Source organism: Hypanus sabinus, chromosome 22 (assembly GCF_030144855.1).
Source record: "Hypanus sabinus isolate sHypSab1 chromosome 22, sHypSab1.hap1, whole genome shotgun sequence".
NCBI lineage: Eukaryota > Metazoa > Chordata > Chondrichthyes > Myliobatiformes > Dasyatidae > Hypanus > Hypanus sabinus.
In genome coordinates, this window is record NC_082727.1 from 57,320,832 (window position 1) to 57,337,227 (window position 16,396).

The window sequence follows — 16,396 nt, forward strand, 5'->3', positions numbered from 1 at the left end:
GGAAGACGGGAAGGTGAGGAGGGACTGTGGAAGACGGGAAGGTGAGGAGGGACTGTGGAAGACGGGAAGGTGAGGAGGGACTGTGGAAGACGGGAAGGTGAGGAGGGACTGTGGAAGACGGGAAGGTGAGGAGGGACTGTGGAAGACGGGAAGGGGAGGAGGGACTGTGGAAGACGGGAAGGTGAGGAGGGACTGTGGAAGACGGGAAGGGGAGGAGGGACTGTGGAAGACGGGAAGGTGAGGAGGGACTGTGGAAGACGGGAAGGTGAGGAGGGACTGTGGAAGACGGGAAGGGGAGGAGGGACTGTGGAAGACGGGAAGGATAGGAAGGACTGTGGAAGACGGGAAGGGGAGGAAGGACTGTGGAAGACGGGAAGGGGAGGAAGGACTGTGGAAGACGGGAAGGTGAGGAGGGACTGTGGAAGACGGGAAGGTGAGGAGGGACTGTGGAAGACGGGAAGGGGAGGAGGGACTGTGGAAGACGGGAAGGTGAGGAGGGACTGTGGAAGACGGGAAGGTGAGGAGGGACTGTGGAAGACGGGAAGGTGAGGAGGGACTGTGGAAGACGGGAAGGTGAGGAGGGACTGTGGAAGACGGGAAGGGGAGGAGGGACTGTGGAAGGAACAAGCGTGCAATCTCACCGGGTCGAACTTGCAGCGAGCCGTCCTTTCGGCTGCACCAGAGCGCCTCCTCGCCGCTCTGCACGATGTAATGGTCCTTGGCTTGGAAGAGCTCCATGTCTGGTCAGCGGCTGGTCATGTTGGGGCGGGGGACGGGGATCGGGGAGCGCTGACCGATGCCAGAGCAGCTGCTCCCGGGTCCACCGGCGCTGCCGATGCCCCACTCCTTTCCCGATCGCTAATTTCCTGCAGCCACTCGGCCCACGTGACCCGTGGCGTCACCGACCCGCCCAGCCCTGCCCCGCCCCTTAAAGGAGCCAGCCAACCCTCCACTGTTCCCCAAAAATAGCCCCGCGGGCCGGATTAAAGGTAACAGGACTGTATTTGCCCGGTTGGCCCTGTGACTGAAGTACACCCGCATAACATTTTAGTTTTTCTTCTCACTGCTGGCATCAGAACAAAGGTACAGGATTTACATCAGGAAGAGTTACTACCCCTCATCCATCCAGCTCTTGGACCAGAGGGAATAACTTCTCTCAATTTGACACCCCATCATTGAAATGTTCCCTCAACGAATGTACTCTCTTTCTGGGACTCTTCATCTCACGTTCTCAATATTTATTGCTTATTTATTATTTTTATTTACTTTTTTCTTTCGTTTTTTTTGCACATTGATTGTTTGACCGTGCTTTAAGGTGCTTTCTTTAATGATTGCATTGTGTTTCTTCTATTTACCGTGAATGCCCTCAAGAAAATAATCAGAATCAAGTTTAAACCCGAACAAGAGAAAATCTGCAGATGCCGGAAATCCGGGCAATACACACAAAATGCTGGAGGAACACAGCAGGCCAGGCAGCATCAATGGGGAAAAAAGTACAGTCAACATTTCGGGCTGAAATGTACTTTTACAAATCAATTTACTTTGAAATTTGAACTTTAATTTCTGATTTTTTAATATTATATTTAATATTATCATTTTGTTAATATAATTATTTTAGAGAAGGCCCCTCAAGAAGGGGGTGGGGTCTGTTAGGTAGTCTTAAGAACAGCAAGGTCAATGTTTTCTTTCTCATGAATACTTCTTCCTGGATCTGTGTTAGATTTGAAGAATGTGCAAAGGAGCAGAAAGTGTCATTAAGTCTGTAACACAGCACACTAAACTTGAAGTAGCTATCATATGTTTTATTATTTTAATCAACATTACTGCTGTCTTGTAGTTATATTTAATACAATAAAACATACTTTTAATTCAGTAATACTTTTTGGAAAATCACTTGAGACACTGTCCGTTCAATCTTTTGGATAAGGAAATGTTAATTTTTTTAAAAAAGAGTGATTTTCATTTGCCGAGAACTTTTCATGTCCCATTCATTGAAGCAAAGTCCTCTTCTCCTCACCTGCCCAGTGTCTCCCCCTGGTGTCCTTCCACATTCCCTGTCTCCTGTGGTCCAATGGTCCATTCATCACTCCTAGATTCCTCCTTCCCCTCTCCCCAACTTCTTATTTTGCCATCTTTCCCCTCTCTTTCCTGTCCTGTAAAGGATCTTGGACTGAAATGTTGACTGCTTATTCATTTCCACAGATGCTGCCTGACCTGCTGAGTTCCTCCAGCATTTTGTGTATGTTGCTCTGGATATTCAACATCTGCAGAATCTCGTGTCAATGTCGAGGTAATCCATTTTAATGAGAGATAAATATTGATCAGAACACCAGGAATAACTTAAAGTTCAAGTAAATTTATAATCAAAGTATCTATATGTCACCACATTCAACACGAAAATTAATTTTCCTGTGGATATTCACAAGAAATACAAGAAACACCACAGAATCAATTAAAGACAGCACCCAACAAGATGGACAAACAACGTGCAAAAGACAACAATCTCTGCAAATACAAAAAAAAGAAATAATAACAACAAAGAATAAACAATAGCTATTGGGAACATGAGATGAAGAGTCCTTTAAAGCGGGTCCATAGGTTGTAGGAACAGTTCAGTGATGGGATGAGTGAAGTTATTCCCTCTGATTAAAGAGCCCAATGGTGGAGGGGTAATAAATGTCCTGGAACTGGTGGTATGGGTTCTCATGCTCCTACTCCCTTGCATTCCTCACATATGGGAAAGCAGGTGGGCCTTCGTTTAACATCCTGTCTTGACAAATGGCAGGATCAATTCTACGTCAGTCCCTCAGTAGTGGACCAAACTAACATCCTAAGTAATTGTGCTCAATTCTGGTCAAAATCCTCTCTGAAGAGTGAAAATCCTCTTCTGGCTACCTAGTAGAATGTTAAGAGTAACAGCAGGGACACATAAAGATAAGATGCCATTACATACATACAAGCTTTTATAGACAGAATTAATAAATCAATAAATCAAGTTAATCCAGCCAATGCCATTGCTGTAGTGCTGGACTTAAAACGGGTCATTCCTCTCTCTGCAGTATTTCAGTACAGCAACAACAGTGCCATCTACCTAGCAATGGGAAAATTTGCCAAAGTACAGGCAACACATATATATAGCTTAAGCCTTTTGTCTTATATGTCTTATTTGTCTTACATATATGTGCTTAAGACTTTTGCACAGTACTGTAGAGATTTTATGTATTTCACTGTACTGCTGCTGCAAAAAAATAACAAATTTCATGACATACCTGAGTGATGATAAACCTGATTCAAATATGGGTCTCTATTGTGGACTAGGAGAGGGGAATCATGGTTGGAAAAAGGGAAAGGGAGAGGGGAGGGAGCGAGAAGCACCAGAGAGGCATTCACTAATGATCAATAAACTAATTGTTTGAAATCAACTAACCTTGCCTGGTGTCTCAGGGAGTGTCTGTACCCACACCTTTCCCCACCCTTGGCACTCCTTCTCTGCCACCTTTGCTATACCCCACCCATGGCATTCCAAAGTTCAAAGTAAATTTTATTATCAGAGTACATATATATCACCATATACATCCCCAAGATTCATTTCTTGTGGTAATACTCGATAAATCTATAGAATGGTAACCAGAACAGAATCAATGAAAGACCACCCAATGGGGGGAGGTTCAACCAAAGTGCAGAATGCAACAAACTGTGCAAATGCAAAAGAAGAGATAATAACAATAAATAAATAAACAATAAATATTGAGAACATAAGGTGAAGAGTCCTTGAAAGTGAGTACATTGGTTGTGGGAACATTTCAATGATGGGGCAAATGAAGTTGAGTGAAGTTATCCCCTTTGATTCAAAAACCTGATGGTAGAGGGGTAGTAGCTGTTCCTGAACCTGAGTGGTGTGAGTCCTGAGACTCCTATACCTTAGCATTCTCAATATCCTTTCCTCGCAATCCATGATGACAAAGTACTATGCAAAAGTCTTAGGCACCCTAGCTTTTTTATGTGCCTAAATGATTGCACAGTGCTGCATATCTTACAAAGGCAATCCGCATAGAAAATAAATCACATCCAGCTATTGACCATCCAATCTATTTTCATGCATTTGCAGGGGAATGGAAGGTGCTGACCGGTGTGCTATCAGGTATCACTGACTATCAGACTGCTGGGGTGTGTTCATGTGGTCAAAAAATTGGCCCGAACTCAAGGGGATATTTCAGGTTCTCATTAAATCTTACTTAATTATTTCTTATTATTATTTGTTCTTTCCTTTTTAGTGTTTGCATAATTTGTTGTCTTTTGCACATTGGTTGTCTTGCCTTTTTATACAGTTTTTATTGATTTGATTGTGTTTCTTGGTATTTACTGTGAAAGCCCATATATCTACTTTAATATTAAATGTACTTTTGAATTTTGAGAGCAACCAAATTCTGTAAATACTGTGCTTATAAAAGCAAGTCAGAAGCTGGATATCTCAAAGAAAGTGATTCATCTCACAGCATCTCATTCTTCTACCGTCTGCAAAGTATTAGTCAGGAGCATGATTTTTTTCCTCTCTTTTCCTGAGTAAATCCAACATCTGTCCTTTCACTTCTTCCCTTCTTACCATCTAGGGACCCAAATATTCTTTTCCAGGTGAAGCAGAATTTGTACATCTGTTCCAGTGTGTACACAACGGGGTCGTCTCTTGTACACTGGAGAACCCAGATGCAGGTGAAGTGGTTGTTTTGCAGAGCACTTATGCTCTGTCAAAGTTCAAAGTAAATTTATTATCAAAGCACATTTATGTCACCATATACAACCCTGAGGTTCATTTTCTTGTGGACTGATGCACCATCAATAACTCTCTGAGACGTGAGGCGAGATATCGGCTTTTATTGACTGGAAGAAAGAACAAGCAGCAATTGACCACCATGCTACATCCTGGAGACTGAGGGCCAGGCTCAGGCCTCAATCGCCTTTATACCGGGGTCAGTAGGAGGAGCCACAGGAGCAGTCAGCGGGGGGGGGGGGGGAGGGGGGGAGGGAGCATGTCCAGACAGGTATATGTAGTTCACCACATGGACATACTCAATAAATCCAATAATAGAATAATAACCAGAACAGTGTCAATGAAAGACCATACCAAGACTGCAGTCCGCAGGAGTCATCCTGGGTGCCCTGTTACCTGTCATTATAACTCACTATAATCCAGGGTATTCCCTCTTCTCATCACTACCATCAGAGAAGGTGCAGGAACCTGAAGATGCACACTCAACATTTTACCAACTGTTTCTTCCCTTCCGATATCCAATTTCTCAATGTATGCTACCTCGCTATCTGACTCTTTTTGCACTACTTCTGTATTTTTTTATATGTTCTTAGGGTAACTTTTGGTAACTTTTATGTCATTCCTGAACCCATTGAACTGAAGTGGAAACAAGTCATCCTCAGTCACAAGATGAAGTCTCCACTCCAGGATCATACTTAAGTTATCTGCTGTCCGCTCCCCTCCACAGATGCTGCCTGTCCCACTGAGTTCTTCCAGTATTTTGTTTGTTGATCTGCAGTTTCTTGCGTTTCCGTTTTGCTGCTTCACTCCAAAGTCTCTTCAAGGTCTTCCCACTTTGAAAAAGTTTTTCTCCTCACTTCAGTGGGAGTTCTGTGAGACTCCCTCTCACTGCTCCCCCTATGTAGCAGTCTGGAAGAAGGGTCTCAACTCGAAATGGAGAGAAAATTCAAAAATATGAGGTGCAAAGGGACTTGGGAGTCTTGTGCAGGATTCTCTAAAGGTTTATTTGCAGGTTGAGTCTGTGGTGAGGAAGGCAAATGCAATGTTTGCATTCATTTGAATGGACTAGAATATAAAAGCAAGGATGTAATGTTCAGGCTTTATAAGGCACTGGTGAGGCTTCACTGCGTCTTGTGAGCAGTGTTATCTAAGAAAGGATATGCTGGCATTAAGAAGGATCCAGAGGAGGTTTATGAGAATGATCTCAGAAATGAAAGAGTTAATAAATGAGGAGCATTTGATGGCTCTGGGCCTGTACTCACTGGAACAATGAGGGGGGATCTCATTGAAACCTATCAAATATTGAAGGGCCAACAAAAAACATAAATTTATTTAAAAATATGCACAATTTCTGCAGGGAAGAACAGAATTAGAACAAAAATAAAACAAAACCTTTTTTGTGCAAAGTGTTCAAAGTCGTCTTGGTATTGCAATTATTCCTATAATAATGTGTCTAAGGCACATACAGTATATAGCTAGGATGCCTGAGATTTTTACACAGTACCACATTTGTTGGCGTGGAGCGGAGAACGTGTTTGTAATTCTGGCTGGAGCAAAGGATGTTGGGAATGGTGAGAGTGGAGTGCTGCAGGAGGGGTGCGGGACAGGTAGCAGAGGAGGAGTGCCGGTGGGGGTGGTGGTGACTCAGATACAAAGGCACCAGGCAAGGTCATTTGATTCCAAAAAATTGGTTTATTGATCATTACAGAATGTCTCTCTAGTGCTTCCTGCTCTCTCCACTCTCCCTTCCTCTTTCCCAATCATTATTCCCCTTTCCCTCTGTGTGTGTGTGTGTGTGTGTGTGTGTGTGTGTGTGTGTGTGTGTGTGTGTGTTTGTGTGTGTGTGTGTGTGTGTGTGTTTGTGTGTGTGTGTGTGTGTGTGTGTGTGTGTGTGTGTGCGCGTGCGCCTAAATCTTTTGCACATTACTGTATCTATAATCTGTAAACTGTAGTAACAAATACTATCATTCCCACTGTATTGATCACTAAGCTTCTAATGGTCACCAACCTTCTATTAATTGTCTGGGCCTCTGTAACTGGATCCTTGACTGCCTCATTGGGACACCACCATCAGTACAGATAAATAACATCTCTTCAATGGTAATCAACACAGGGGGTACCTCAAGGATATCTGTTTAGCCCATTGCCCTACTTTCTCTGCACTCATGGCTAAGTACATCTCAAACAACATTTATAAATTCACTGTTAGTAAAATCCCCCAGATGTCAACCAGGAGGATTAGAGGAATGAGACAGATAGGCTGGTTGAGTGATGTTACAACAAGAATCCCACACTCAACATCAGCAAGACCAAGGAATTGATTGTGAACATCTGAAAAGCAGAAGTTCTTGCACTAATCCTCGGTGGTGGAAAAATGGGTCTGAACATCTCAGAGGGCCCAACAGATTGATGCAATCTTGGAAAAGGCAGGCCAGCTGCTCTACTTCATTAGGATTTTGAGGAAATTTACTATATTACCAAAGGCTGTGCAAATTTCTATGGATGTATGGTGGAGAGGAATCTGACTTGTTGCATCATAGTCTGGTATGGAGGCTCCAAGGCACAGGACCACACAAGCAATGGGGGTTGTAGACATGGCCAACTCCATCGTGGATACAACACTCCCCTCCATTCAGGACATTTCAAGAAGCTGTGCATCAAGACGGTGACAACCATCTTGTCATCTTCTCTTTGCAACCATCAGGGAGGTGGTACAGGAATCTGCAGATCCAGACTCAGCAATTCAGGAACAGCTTCTTCCCCTCTGCCATCTGATTCCTAAATGGACATTGAACCCTTGGACACGACCTCACTTTTTAATATATAGTATTTCTGTTTTTTGCACTATTTTTAATCTATTTAATCTATTCAATATACATATACTGTACCATATAAAGTATACTGAATAAGATTTACTTATTTGTTACTATTATTTTTCTTCTAGATTATGTATTGCATTGAACTGCTGCTGCTAAGTTAGCAAATTTCACATCACATACCGGTGATAATAAACCTGATTCTAATTCTGATATTGCCTTTCGTGTCTCCCTCAGGGCGTTCCACTTACAACCAATGAAGTAGTTGTGAGGTGTGGTCATTGTTGAAATGTTGAAATATGACAGGCAATTTATAAGCAGCAGGTTCCCACAAAAGCAAGGGACTTATAATGTGCTTTCCAGTAATACAAGCTTTGTGATTGTTGAGGCTATTTAGGGTCATTCCCTTGCCCTAGCTCAAGTTAGTGACATGTAACCTTTTGCATCCAGAGAGAGCAGTCATGGCTGAAGTTTAATGTGTCATCAGAAAGATCCGTCATACTTCCCGAATATCATGCTGTAGCCAACCCAGATTATGGAGCAACATGTCATTGAAGTATTATTCAAATCCAGCTGGGTGAAATACATCGTCTGGCTTTTGGCTGCCAGCGGCACATACAAAAAGTGGTTATAGGCTGTGTAAAAATAGTTCGTTGATGACCAACAGGACATAAAACAGCAACTCTCAACTGTCCAAGCACCAGTTGGCAACATTACTTACACTAGCTGAAGAAGGACTGTTGTGTAAATGTATAAGAATCTGGTCCTCATGCAATGGGAGAGGCTCAACCCCTGAAGGTGCATTTCCAAGGCATAATTAATGTAGCCTCACTTTGCATGGGGTTTAGCACTTCATCTGTTGTTACGAGACGCTCCCAACCATGCCAGCTTCCGAGATTTAAACACTCTAATTCTCCAGAGTACAGATGGCTGGTGTAGCCTCTTTAAGGGCTTAGGACGTTCCTGTTAATTGATGTTTTGGGGACCAAGAATTAAGTATTTAAGCAACATCTGAACTGAAGTTCAGCACTCAAACGTAAGCCTTGCTAATGATTTCGTCAAGGGTTTGTTTTGTGCTCAGCTCTCAATCCAGCTTGATCCTTGCTACGGATTCACCAGCATTTGGGTCCAAGCCATCCTGGTCAAGGACTCTCGCCAACATGGACGCAGCAGGGTATCAGAGTCTATCGTCCGCTGTGACCAGCCACAGCGAAGATATTTCCAGACAGGGCCCGGAGATTCACGACCTCCAGGCGGCCATTGGTCAACTTTTGCAAGGAGGAGGCCAGCGATGTTTGGGAGAACCAGTTTGTCCCGCCCCAGAGCCGATGCATCTTCCAACCACGGAGACATTTGATGGTAATCCGGCCTCTTTCCGCGGGTTCTCCATCCAATGCTCATTAGTATTTGAACTTCTACCACCCCAGTTCCCTTCGGAGTGCAGAAAAGTGGCCTTCATTATCTCTCTTGACTAGAGGTGCCCTGGCTTGGGCCACCATGCATTGAGAACATCGGTCAGTTCTGCATAGGCTTGGAAGAGTTCATGGCTGCCATGAGGAAGGTATTCCATCACCCCGCTGGGACCAGCTGAGCCTCAGACTGCCTATTGAAGATTTGACCGGATGACGGCCAGCGGCTGACTAAATGATCAAACTTCAGAATTTGACCCAGGAGAGCGACTGTCTCAGCTTAACCCATCCATGGACTGGAGAGAGGGGAGAATCATTGCTTGGTCCAGTCATTGTAAGAGGCTTTGTTTGTAGCATGGTGTTCCGACACCCAGACTCCCGCGTGACCAGTGACCTATAAAGGGCCAGGCTTCACTGCAAAGGAACCTGAGACCTTCTGGAGAACTAGTCCTCATGAGCGGACAAGCCGGTTCAATGGGACAATGCGAGTCCTGACACAGTCCAGCCAGAATCCCACAGAAACTAGAGAAAAGGAATTTCTAGTTCAGGAGAAGACCAAGGAGATGCCCACGCAGTCTGGGAGACTTGCTGAAGGGAACCAGCCACCAGGTCTCAAGGCAGGGAAAGACTCCTTTACATCTGATCCTTGAAGCCTACTCCCGGAGATGCAAGAACCCTGTGTCACACCTTGCTGCCATTGCCTGAGGATACAGATGGGGAGTCGGACTCCGATTTGGCCATTGTTTCTATGGATGAACTTTGTGAGCTCAGAGAGAGGACTCTGAAGCCTGTTGAATCAGACCGTTACCACAGAAGTCTCAGGAGCTGTCCTCAAATGAAGGTCGGGAAGAGACAGCAACACCCAAACCAGTAGAAATTCCCTCTGTTTACAACCACTTAGAGAAGGTCTTCAACAAGGGAAAGGCCTCGACTCTTCCATCACACCGACTGTGCCATAGACCTGCTGCCGGGTACTGGTTCTCCGCAGTGTCATTTGTATGCACTCTCAGGCCCGGCGGGAAGTACCATAGAGAAGTAGATAAAGGAAACTCTTGCCATGGACTTCATTCAGCCCTCCACCTCATCCGTCAGTGCAGTTTTCTTCTTTTTACAAAAGAAAGGTGGATACCTATAGTTGTGCATTGATTACAGGGCATTACAGCCAAGAATCGCTACCCCCTTCCTCTTGTTAATACGGCTTTCAAGATTCTCCAAGGGGTGAGGTTATTCACAAAATGAGACCTGTGGAGTGCCAACAATCTGGTCTGTGTTAGGAAAGGTGATGAGTGGAAGACAACATTCAGTACACCAACAGGGCACTATGAGTACCTGCTTATGCCTTTGCCCCAGCTGTTTTTCTAGCCTTTATAAACAACGTGCTCAGGGCTACTCTCCATAAGAATGCCTTCATCTACTTGGATGATATCCTAATCTTCTCGAAGTCCATGGAGAAACACGTTGCTCACATCAGAGACATGTTAAAGAGGCTATCTAGACCATGGACTGTACGTCAAGCTGGAGAAGTTCAACTTTTCCCAATTAATAAAGAAGCACAAGAGTTAACTTTTTGTGATCTCCCTTTTAAAGTAGTCCATAATCAATTTACTTATCTTGGAATTACAGTCACAAGGAAGTTTAAAGATCTCTTTCATGAAAACTTTGCCAGTCTTTCATATACTATAAAACAGAGTCTGGTACAATGGTCACCTCTATCTATGTCTTTGGTAGGTCGTATTAATGTTGTTAAAATGTATGTTCTCCCCAGATTTTTATACTTATTTCAATCTATCCCAATTTTTATTCCTAAATCTTTTTTGATTCCTTAGACTCTATTATTTTGTCATATCTGTGGAAGAATAAGCGCTCTAGAGTTAATAAAATCCATCTCCAAAAACCTAAAAAAGAGGGTGGCATGGCTTTACCTAACTTTCGTTTATATTATTGGGCAGCTAATATACATTGTGCTACCTTTTGGTCTTTCTTCCATGGCCAACCCGAGTGCCTTAATTGGGTGGCAATGGAGTTGAGCTCCACTAAAGGATTATCTATCTCTGCACTTCTTGGCTCTGCACTCCCTAGCAATCTGTCCAGATTAATAGCTAATCCTCTTGTTAGACACACTTTGCGTATATGGGCTCAGGTTAGGAAATGCTATGGTTTCCATGGTTTTTCCGTTTCCAGCCCTGTCGTACATAATCACCTTTTTTTTTACCTACTACGTACGATTCAGCATTCCAGGTTTGGTATAGGAAGGGCATTAAACGTTGAAGATCTTTTCATTGATAATCGCTTCGCTTCTTTTCAGCAGCTCTCTGTTAAGTTCAATCTGCCCAATGCTCATTTTTTTAGATATCTCCAAATTAGACACTTTATTGCTCCTTTAATTCCTAACTTTCCTGAAATGCCTGCGAGAAATGCTATGGACTTATTTCTTTCCATTAATCCACTAGGTGAAGGTTTAATATCAATTATTCAAGATAAATTAGCAGCCTTACAACGGGCCCCCATGGATAAAATTAAAATGGCATGGGAGCATGATTTAAATACCTCCTTATCTGATGAGAGCTGGGACTCGATTCTCAAATCGGTTAACTCAACCTCTCTTTGTGCTCGCCATTGCCTTTTACAGTTTAAAATTGTTTATAGAGCCCATATTTCTAAATCTAAACTATCTTGATTCTACCCTGACATTAGTCCACTCTGTGATAAATGCAAGAGGGGCGAGGCCTCTCTCATTCATATGTACTGGTTCTGTCCTAGGAGAAATTTTGGAAAGATGTCTTCACTACGTTATCGTATAGTCTGAATCAGCACCTAGAACCAAACCCCTTAATTGCTTTGTCCGGTTTCTGGGGCGAGACAGATTTACGTCTGAGTCCAACCAAATGCCGAATATTATCCTTTGCCTCTCTCCTGGCTAGACGCTTGATCCTCCTCAGATGGAGAGATGTTGCCCCGCCCACTCATGCTCAATGGCTTAACGACATTATGGCCTGCTTGGTCCTCGAAAAAATTCATTATTCAGTTCTTAATTCGGACCTAAAGTTCCATAAGGTCTGGGGACCTTTTATTGAGTACTTTCATAACCTTCCTCTTGACTAGGGTTTTTCTTTTCTTTTCGGTCCCTTGCTTTCAGCTCCCTTTTTTTTTCTGGTAGTAGGCATTATTATCCTCTGTTGCTGAGTGTATTCACAGTCTGGGAGTTTGATTGTCCTGATTCATATTCTCTATATTGTGTTGTGGTTGGTCTGGAGTTTTTTCTTGTGTTGTGGGGCTTGGGGAGGATACTAAGTTTACTTGTCTTCAATTTAGGTGCTTTTTTTAAAATTCTCTTTCTCTGTATCATATTGTCACTGTATGCTTAATTTTGCACTGTATTAATGTTCCTCGTTGTGATTTGGGGTTTTTTAATTTGTAAAATGTATTAAAAAACTAATTTAAAAAAAGCTGGAGAAGTCCAAGTTTCATGTGATGACTGTTTCCTTTTTGACTTTCATCATCTCTAATGCTTATCTCAAGGTGGACCCTACCAAGACCCAGGCAGTCAGAAACCGACCACCACCATCCAGTATCAAACAGGTCCAATGATTCTTTGGCTTTGCTGACTTCTACTGAAAGTCCATTAGGAGCTTCAGCTTGGAGGCAGCTCTGCTGACAGTCCTAACTAAGAAATCCACAAGCCCTGTAGTACGGAGCACTGAAGCAGAATCTCCTTTTGCAGAGCTTAAACAGTGGTTTACTACAGTGTACATCTTGGTTTCTGCAAACCTGGACCTTCCCTTCACCATGGAGGTGGATGTCTCAGACACTGGAATAGATGCCGTCTTGTCTCAGTGATCACCCTTAGACACTAAACTGCACCCGTGTGCATTCTTCCCCAGGCAGCTATCCCTGGCGGAGAGGCACTATGATATTGGGAATCAGGAGCTTCTTGTGGTTACGTCAGCTTTGGAGGAATGGCAACACTGGCCAGAGAATGCTTTTATCATTTGAAAGAACCTGACCTACATTCAGGAGTCCAAGAGGCTGAATTCCAGGTAGGTCAGGTGGTCTTTGTTTTTTAACTGGTTTAATTTCATGCTGACCTAATGACAGGGTTCTAAGAATCAGGTGCCCTGTCCCGCCAGTTTGACAAACCATGACATAGAGGAGCAGCCTACCACCAATTCATTGGGGAATCAACTCTTGTTCACGAAGCCCGAGGGGAGCTTCCTGAGAGCGGTCCTGCAGGTCAGCTGTTCGTCCCAAGTTCCACCTGGTGCCAGGTTGTTGCAATGGGGACATTCGTCAAGAATGACTGCACATCCAGGGGTTGCCAGGAACCTGGAGTTTATCTAGAGGAGGTATCAGTGGCCCGGGCTTACGAGAGCTGTTCCTAGTGGACTGGGAGGGATTTGGACCAGAGGAAAGGTGCTGCGTGCCAGAAGGAGACATCCTGGATCTGTCTCTCATCCATGATTACCATCACCTCCTCTGCGACCAACCAGGGTCATCAGGAGTCATCTAAAGGGGTTGGGACTCTCCCAACCGTGCCAGCTTCTGAGACTTAAACACTCCAATTCTCCAGAGTATGGATAGCTGGCGTGGACTTTTTAAGGGCTTAGGTCATTCCCGTCAATAGATAATCATGTTTTGGGCACCAGGAATTGAGTATTTAAGGAACACCTGCACATAGGTTCAGTGCTCAATCGTAAGCCTTGCTAATGATTTTGTCTAGCGTTTGCTTTGTGCTTGATCCTTGCTTCAGATACTCCACACCTTGGGTCCAAGACATCCTCGTCAAGGACTCTTGTCACTTCTGTGCTCTGATTGATACCAAGAGGAGCCTGCGAAGGAACACATTCCATTCTTCAACAGAAATGTCTTCTTTGATCAGCACAGAAATGAAAACCAATTGAGGCAATCATCTAAAGGCCAATATGACCATTACTGAAACTACTGAACACAGTTTGTTAAATATGACCATACTGTCTTTTCCTCCCTCATCAAAGTGAGAAATATTCCTTTGTCGATGGATAGTCATAAAATGTGGGATTTACAATTTCATTTGTTAATTCCACTGTCAGAATTTTAGCATCAGATTGTATTAAATTTGCTTGGACAGAAAACAGAGCCACTGCTCAGAATAAATATAAATAACAAATAAATCAACTTACACCTGAATGGAATCTAATCTGTTTTATTTTGTCATTTTGATTGGAAATGAATGCTCTTAATGGCAAATTCAATCCTAACCACACAGATCAAGGATTTTTTTAATTAAAAATATAATACTGTGTTACTCAGAATATCTTAAACATCTGGTCATTTGTTTGTGCTGGATTGGCAGATATTTGACAGCATCCATGGAAATAAGTAAATAGTCGACATTTTTGGTCTGAAGAAGGGTCTTGGCCTGAAACATTAACTGTTTAGTCATTTCCGTAGATGCTGTCTGACCCGCTGAGTTCCTTCAGCATTTTGTGTGTGTTGCTCTGAATTTTTAAGCATCTGCAGAATCTCTTATGTTTGAGAGGGGAATTAGGGTCTTCGTGAGTTTAATGGAAGAGAGGGTAGTGGGACCCAGGTAAGTTTCAAATGAACTTGGGAAGCAGGAGAACTGTGAATGTAAAGTGAATATGACAAACACCTAATGAGTCAGATGTAAATATCAGGATCTCTGAATAATCAGACAACAGATGATCAATCTTACTGCAGTCTAAATATTATTTAATAATCAACAGAATAACTTCAAGGTAACAGTTCAATCAAATGTTTCTCAAATTTGCCATTCATCTGGAAATGTAAATCCATAGGTGCTGAAAATCCAAAGCATAACAAAAGCATATAGGAAAGAAAACCAGGCACATTTCACAGAAATACACTTGACGCTTGAATGGAACGACCACAATGAAATGACAGAGAAAACTCAATGGGCCGAATGGCCTAATTCTGCTCCTGTATCTTATGGCCTTATGATATTATTACACACTGCTTCACTAATGTCCTTCAGTCCTGCCGTCCTTACCTGGTCTGCCTTATATGTGACTCCAGACCCACAGCAATGTGGTTGACTCTTAAATGCCCTCTGAAGTGGCTGAGCAAGCCTCTCAGTTGTATCCTACTGCTAAAAAGAAAATGTAAAGGAATGAACCCGGACGGATTACCTGGCATCGACCTCGGCACTGGAAATGACAACGGCAAAACCAGCCCTGTTGACCCTGAAAATTCCTCCTTACTGACATCTGGGGACTTGTGCCAAAGTTGGGAGAGCTGTCTCACAGGCTAGTCAAACAACAGCCTGACATAGTTGTACTGACAGAATCAGACCTTATAGTTAACATTCCGAACTCCACCATCACCATTCCTGGGTATGTACTGTCTCACCGGAGGGACAGGCCTAGCAGAGGTGGTGGCTCAGTGGAGTACTGACATGGATTGAAAATTGGCTGGCTGGCTGACAGGAAACAAAGAGTAGCGATTAATGGGTCCCTTTCGGAATGGCAAGCTGTGACCCGTGGGTTACCGCAAGGTTCAGTGCTGGGACCGCAGCTGTTTACAATATACATTAACTATTTAGCTGAAGGGATTAAAAGTAATATAAGCAAATTTGCTGATGACACAAAGCTGGGTGGCAGTGTGAAATGTCAGGAGGATGTTATGAGAATGCAGGGTGACTTGGACAGGTTGGGTGAGTGGGCAAATGTATGGCTGATGCAGTTTAATGTGGATAAACGTGAGGTTATCCACTTTGGTGGCAAGAACAGGAAGGCAGATTACTATCTAAATGGAGTCAAGTTAGGAAAAGGGGAAGTACAACGAGATCTGTACATGTTCTTGTACATCAGTCAATGAAAGCAAGCATGCAGGTACAGCAGGCAGTGAAGAAAGCTAATGGCATGCTGGCCTTTATAACAAGAGGAATTGAGTATAGGAGTAAAGAGGTCCTTCTGCAGCTGTACAGGGCTCTGGTAAGACCCCACCTGGAGTATTGTGGGCAGTTTTAGTCTCCAAATTTGAGGAAGGACATTCTTGCTATTGAGGGAGTGCAGCGTAGGTTCACAAGGTTAATTCCTGGAATGGCAGGACTGTCCTATGTTGAAAGATTGGAGCGACTGGGCTTGTATACACTGGAACTTAGAAGGATGAGAGGGGATCTGATTGAAACATATAAGATTATTAAGGGATTGGACACACTGGAGGCAGGAAGCATATTCCCGCTGATGGGTGAGTCCAGAACTAGAGGCCACAGTTTAAGAATAAGGGGTAGGCCAGTTAGAACAAAGATCTGGGAAAACTTTTTCACCCAGAGAGTTGTGGATATGTGAAATGCTCTGCCCCAGAAGGCAGTGGAGGCCAAGTTTCTGGATGCTTTCAAGAGTGAGTTAGATAGAGCTCTTATAGATAGCGGGGTCAAGGGATAT

General features: G+C 43.4%; 1 protein-coding gene and 1 long non-coding RNA gene across 2 annotated transcripts in view; one reads left to right on the plus strand and one right to left on the minus strand.

Moving 5' to 3' along the window:
• Window positions 1-895, minus strand: part of inpp5f (inositol polyphosphate-5-phosphatase F) — a 249,684-nt gene extending 248,789 nt beyond the window's left edge. Inside the window, exon 1 of the mRNA XM_059947816.1 lies at window positions 642-895. Within this exon, the coding sequence (XP_059803799.1) occupies window positions 642-738 (97 nt within the window). The 5' untranslated portion in view covers window positions 739-895. The remainder of the gene's footprint in view (window positions 1-641) is intronic.
• LOC132379648 (uncharacterized) lies at window positions 429-14,139 on the plus strand. The gene is made up of 4 exons (XR_009507500.1): window positions 429-489; window positions 2,203-2,290; window positions 12,875-13,030; window positions 13,741-14,139. It is a non-coding gene; the product is annotated as an uncharacterized LOC132379648 (long non-coding RNA).
• Window positions 14,140-16,396: the final 2,257 nt, after the last annotated feature.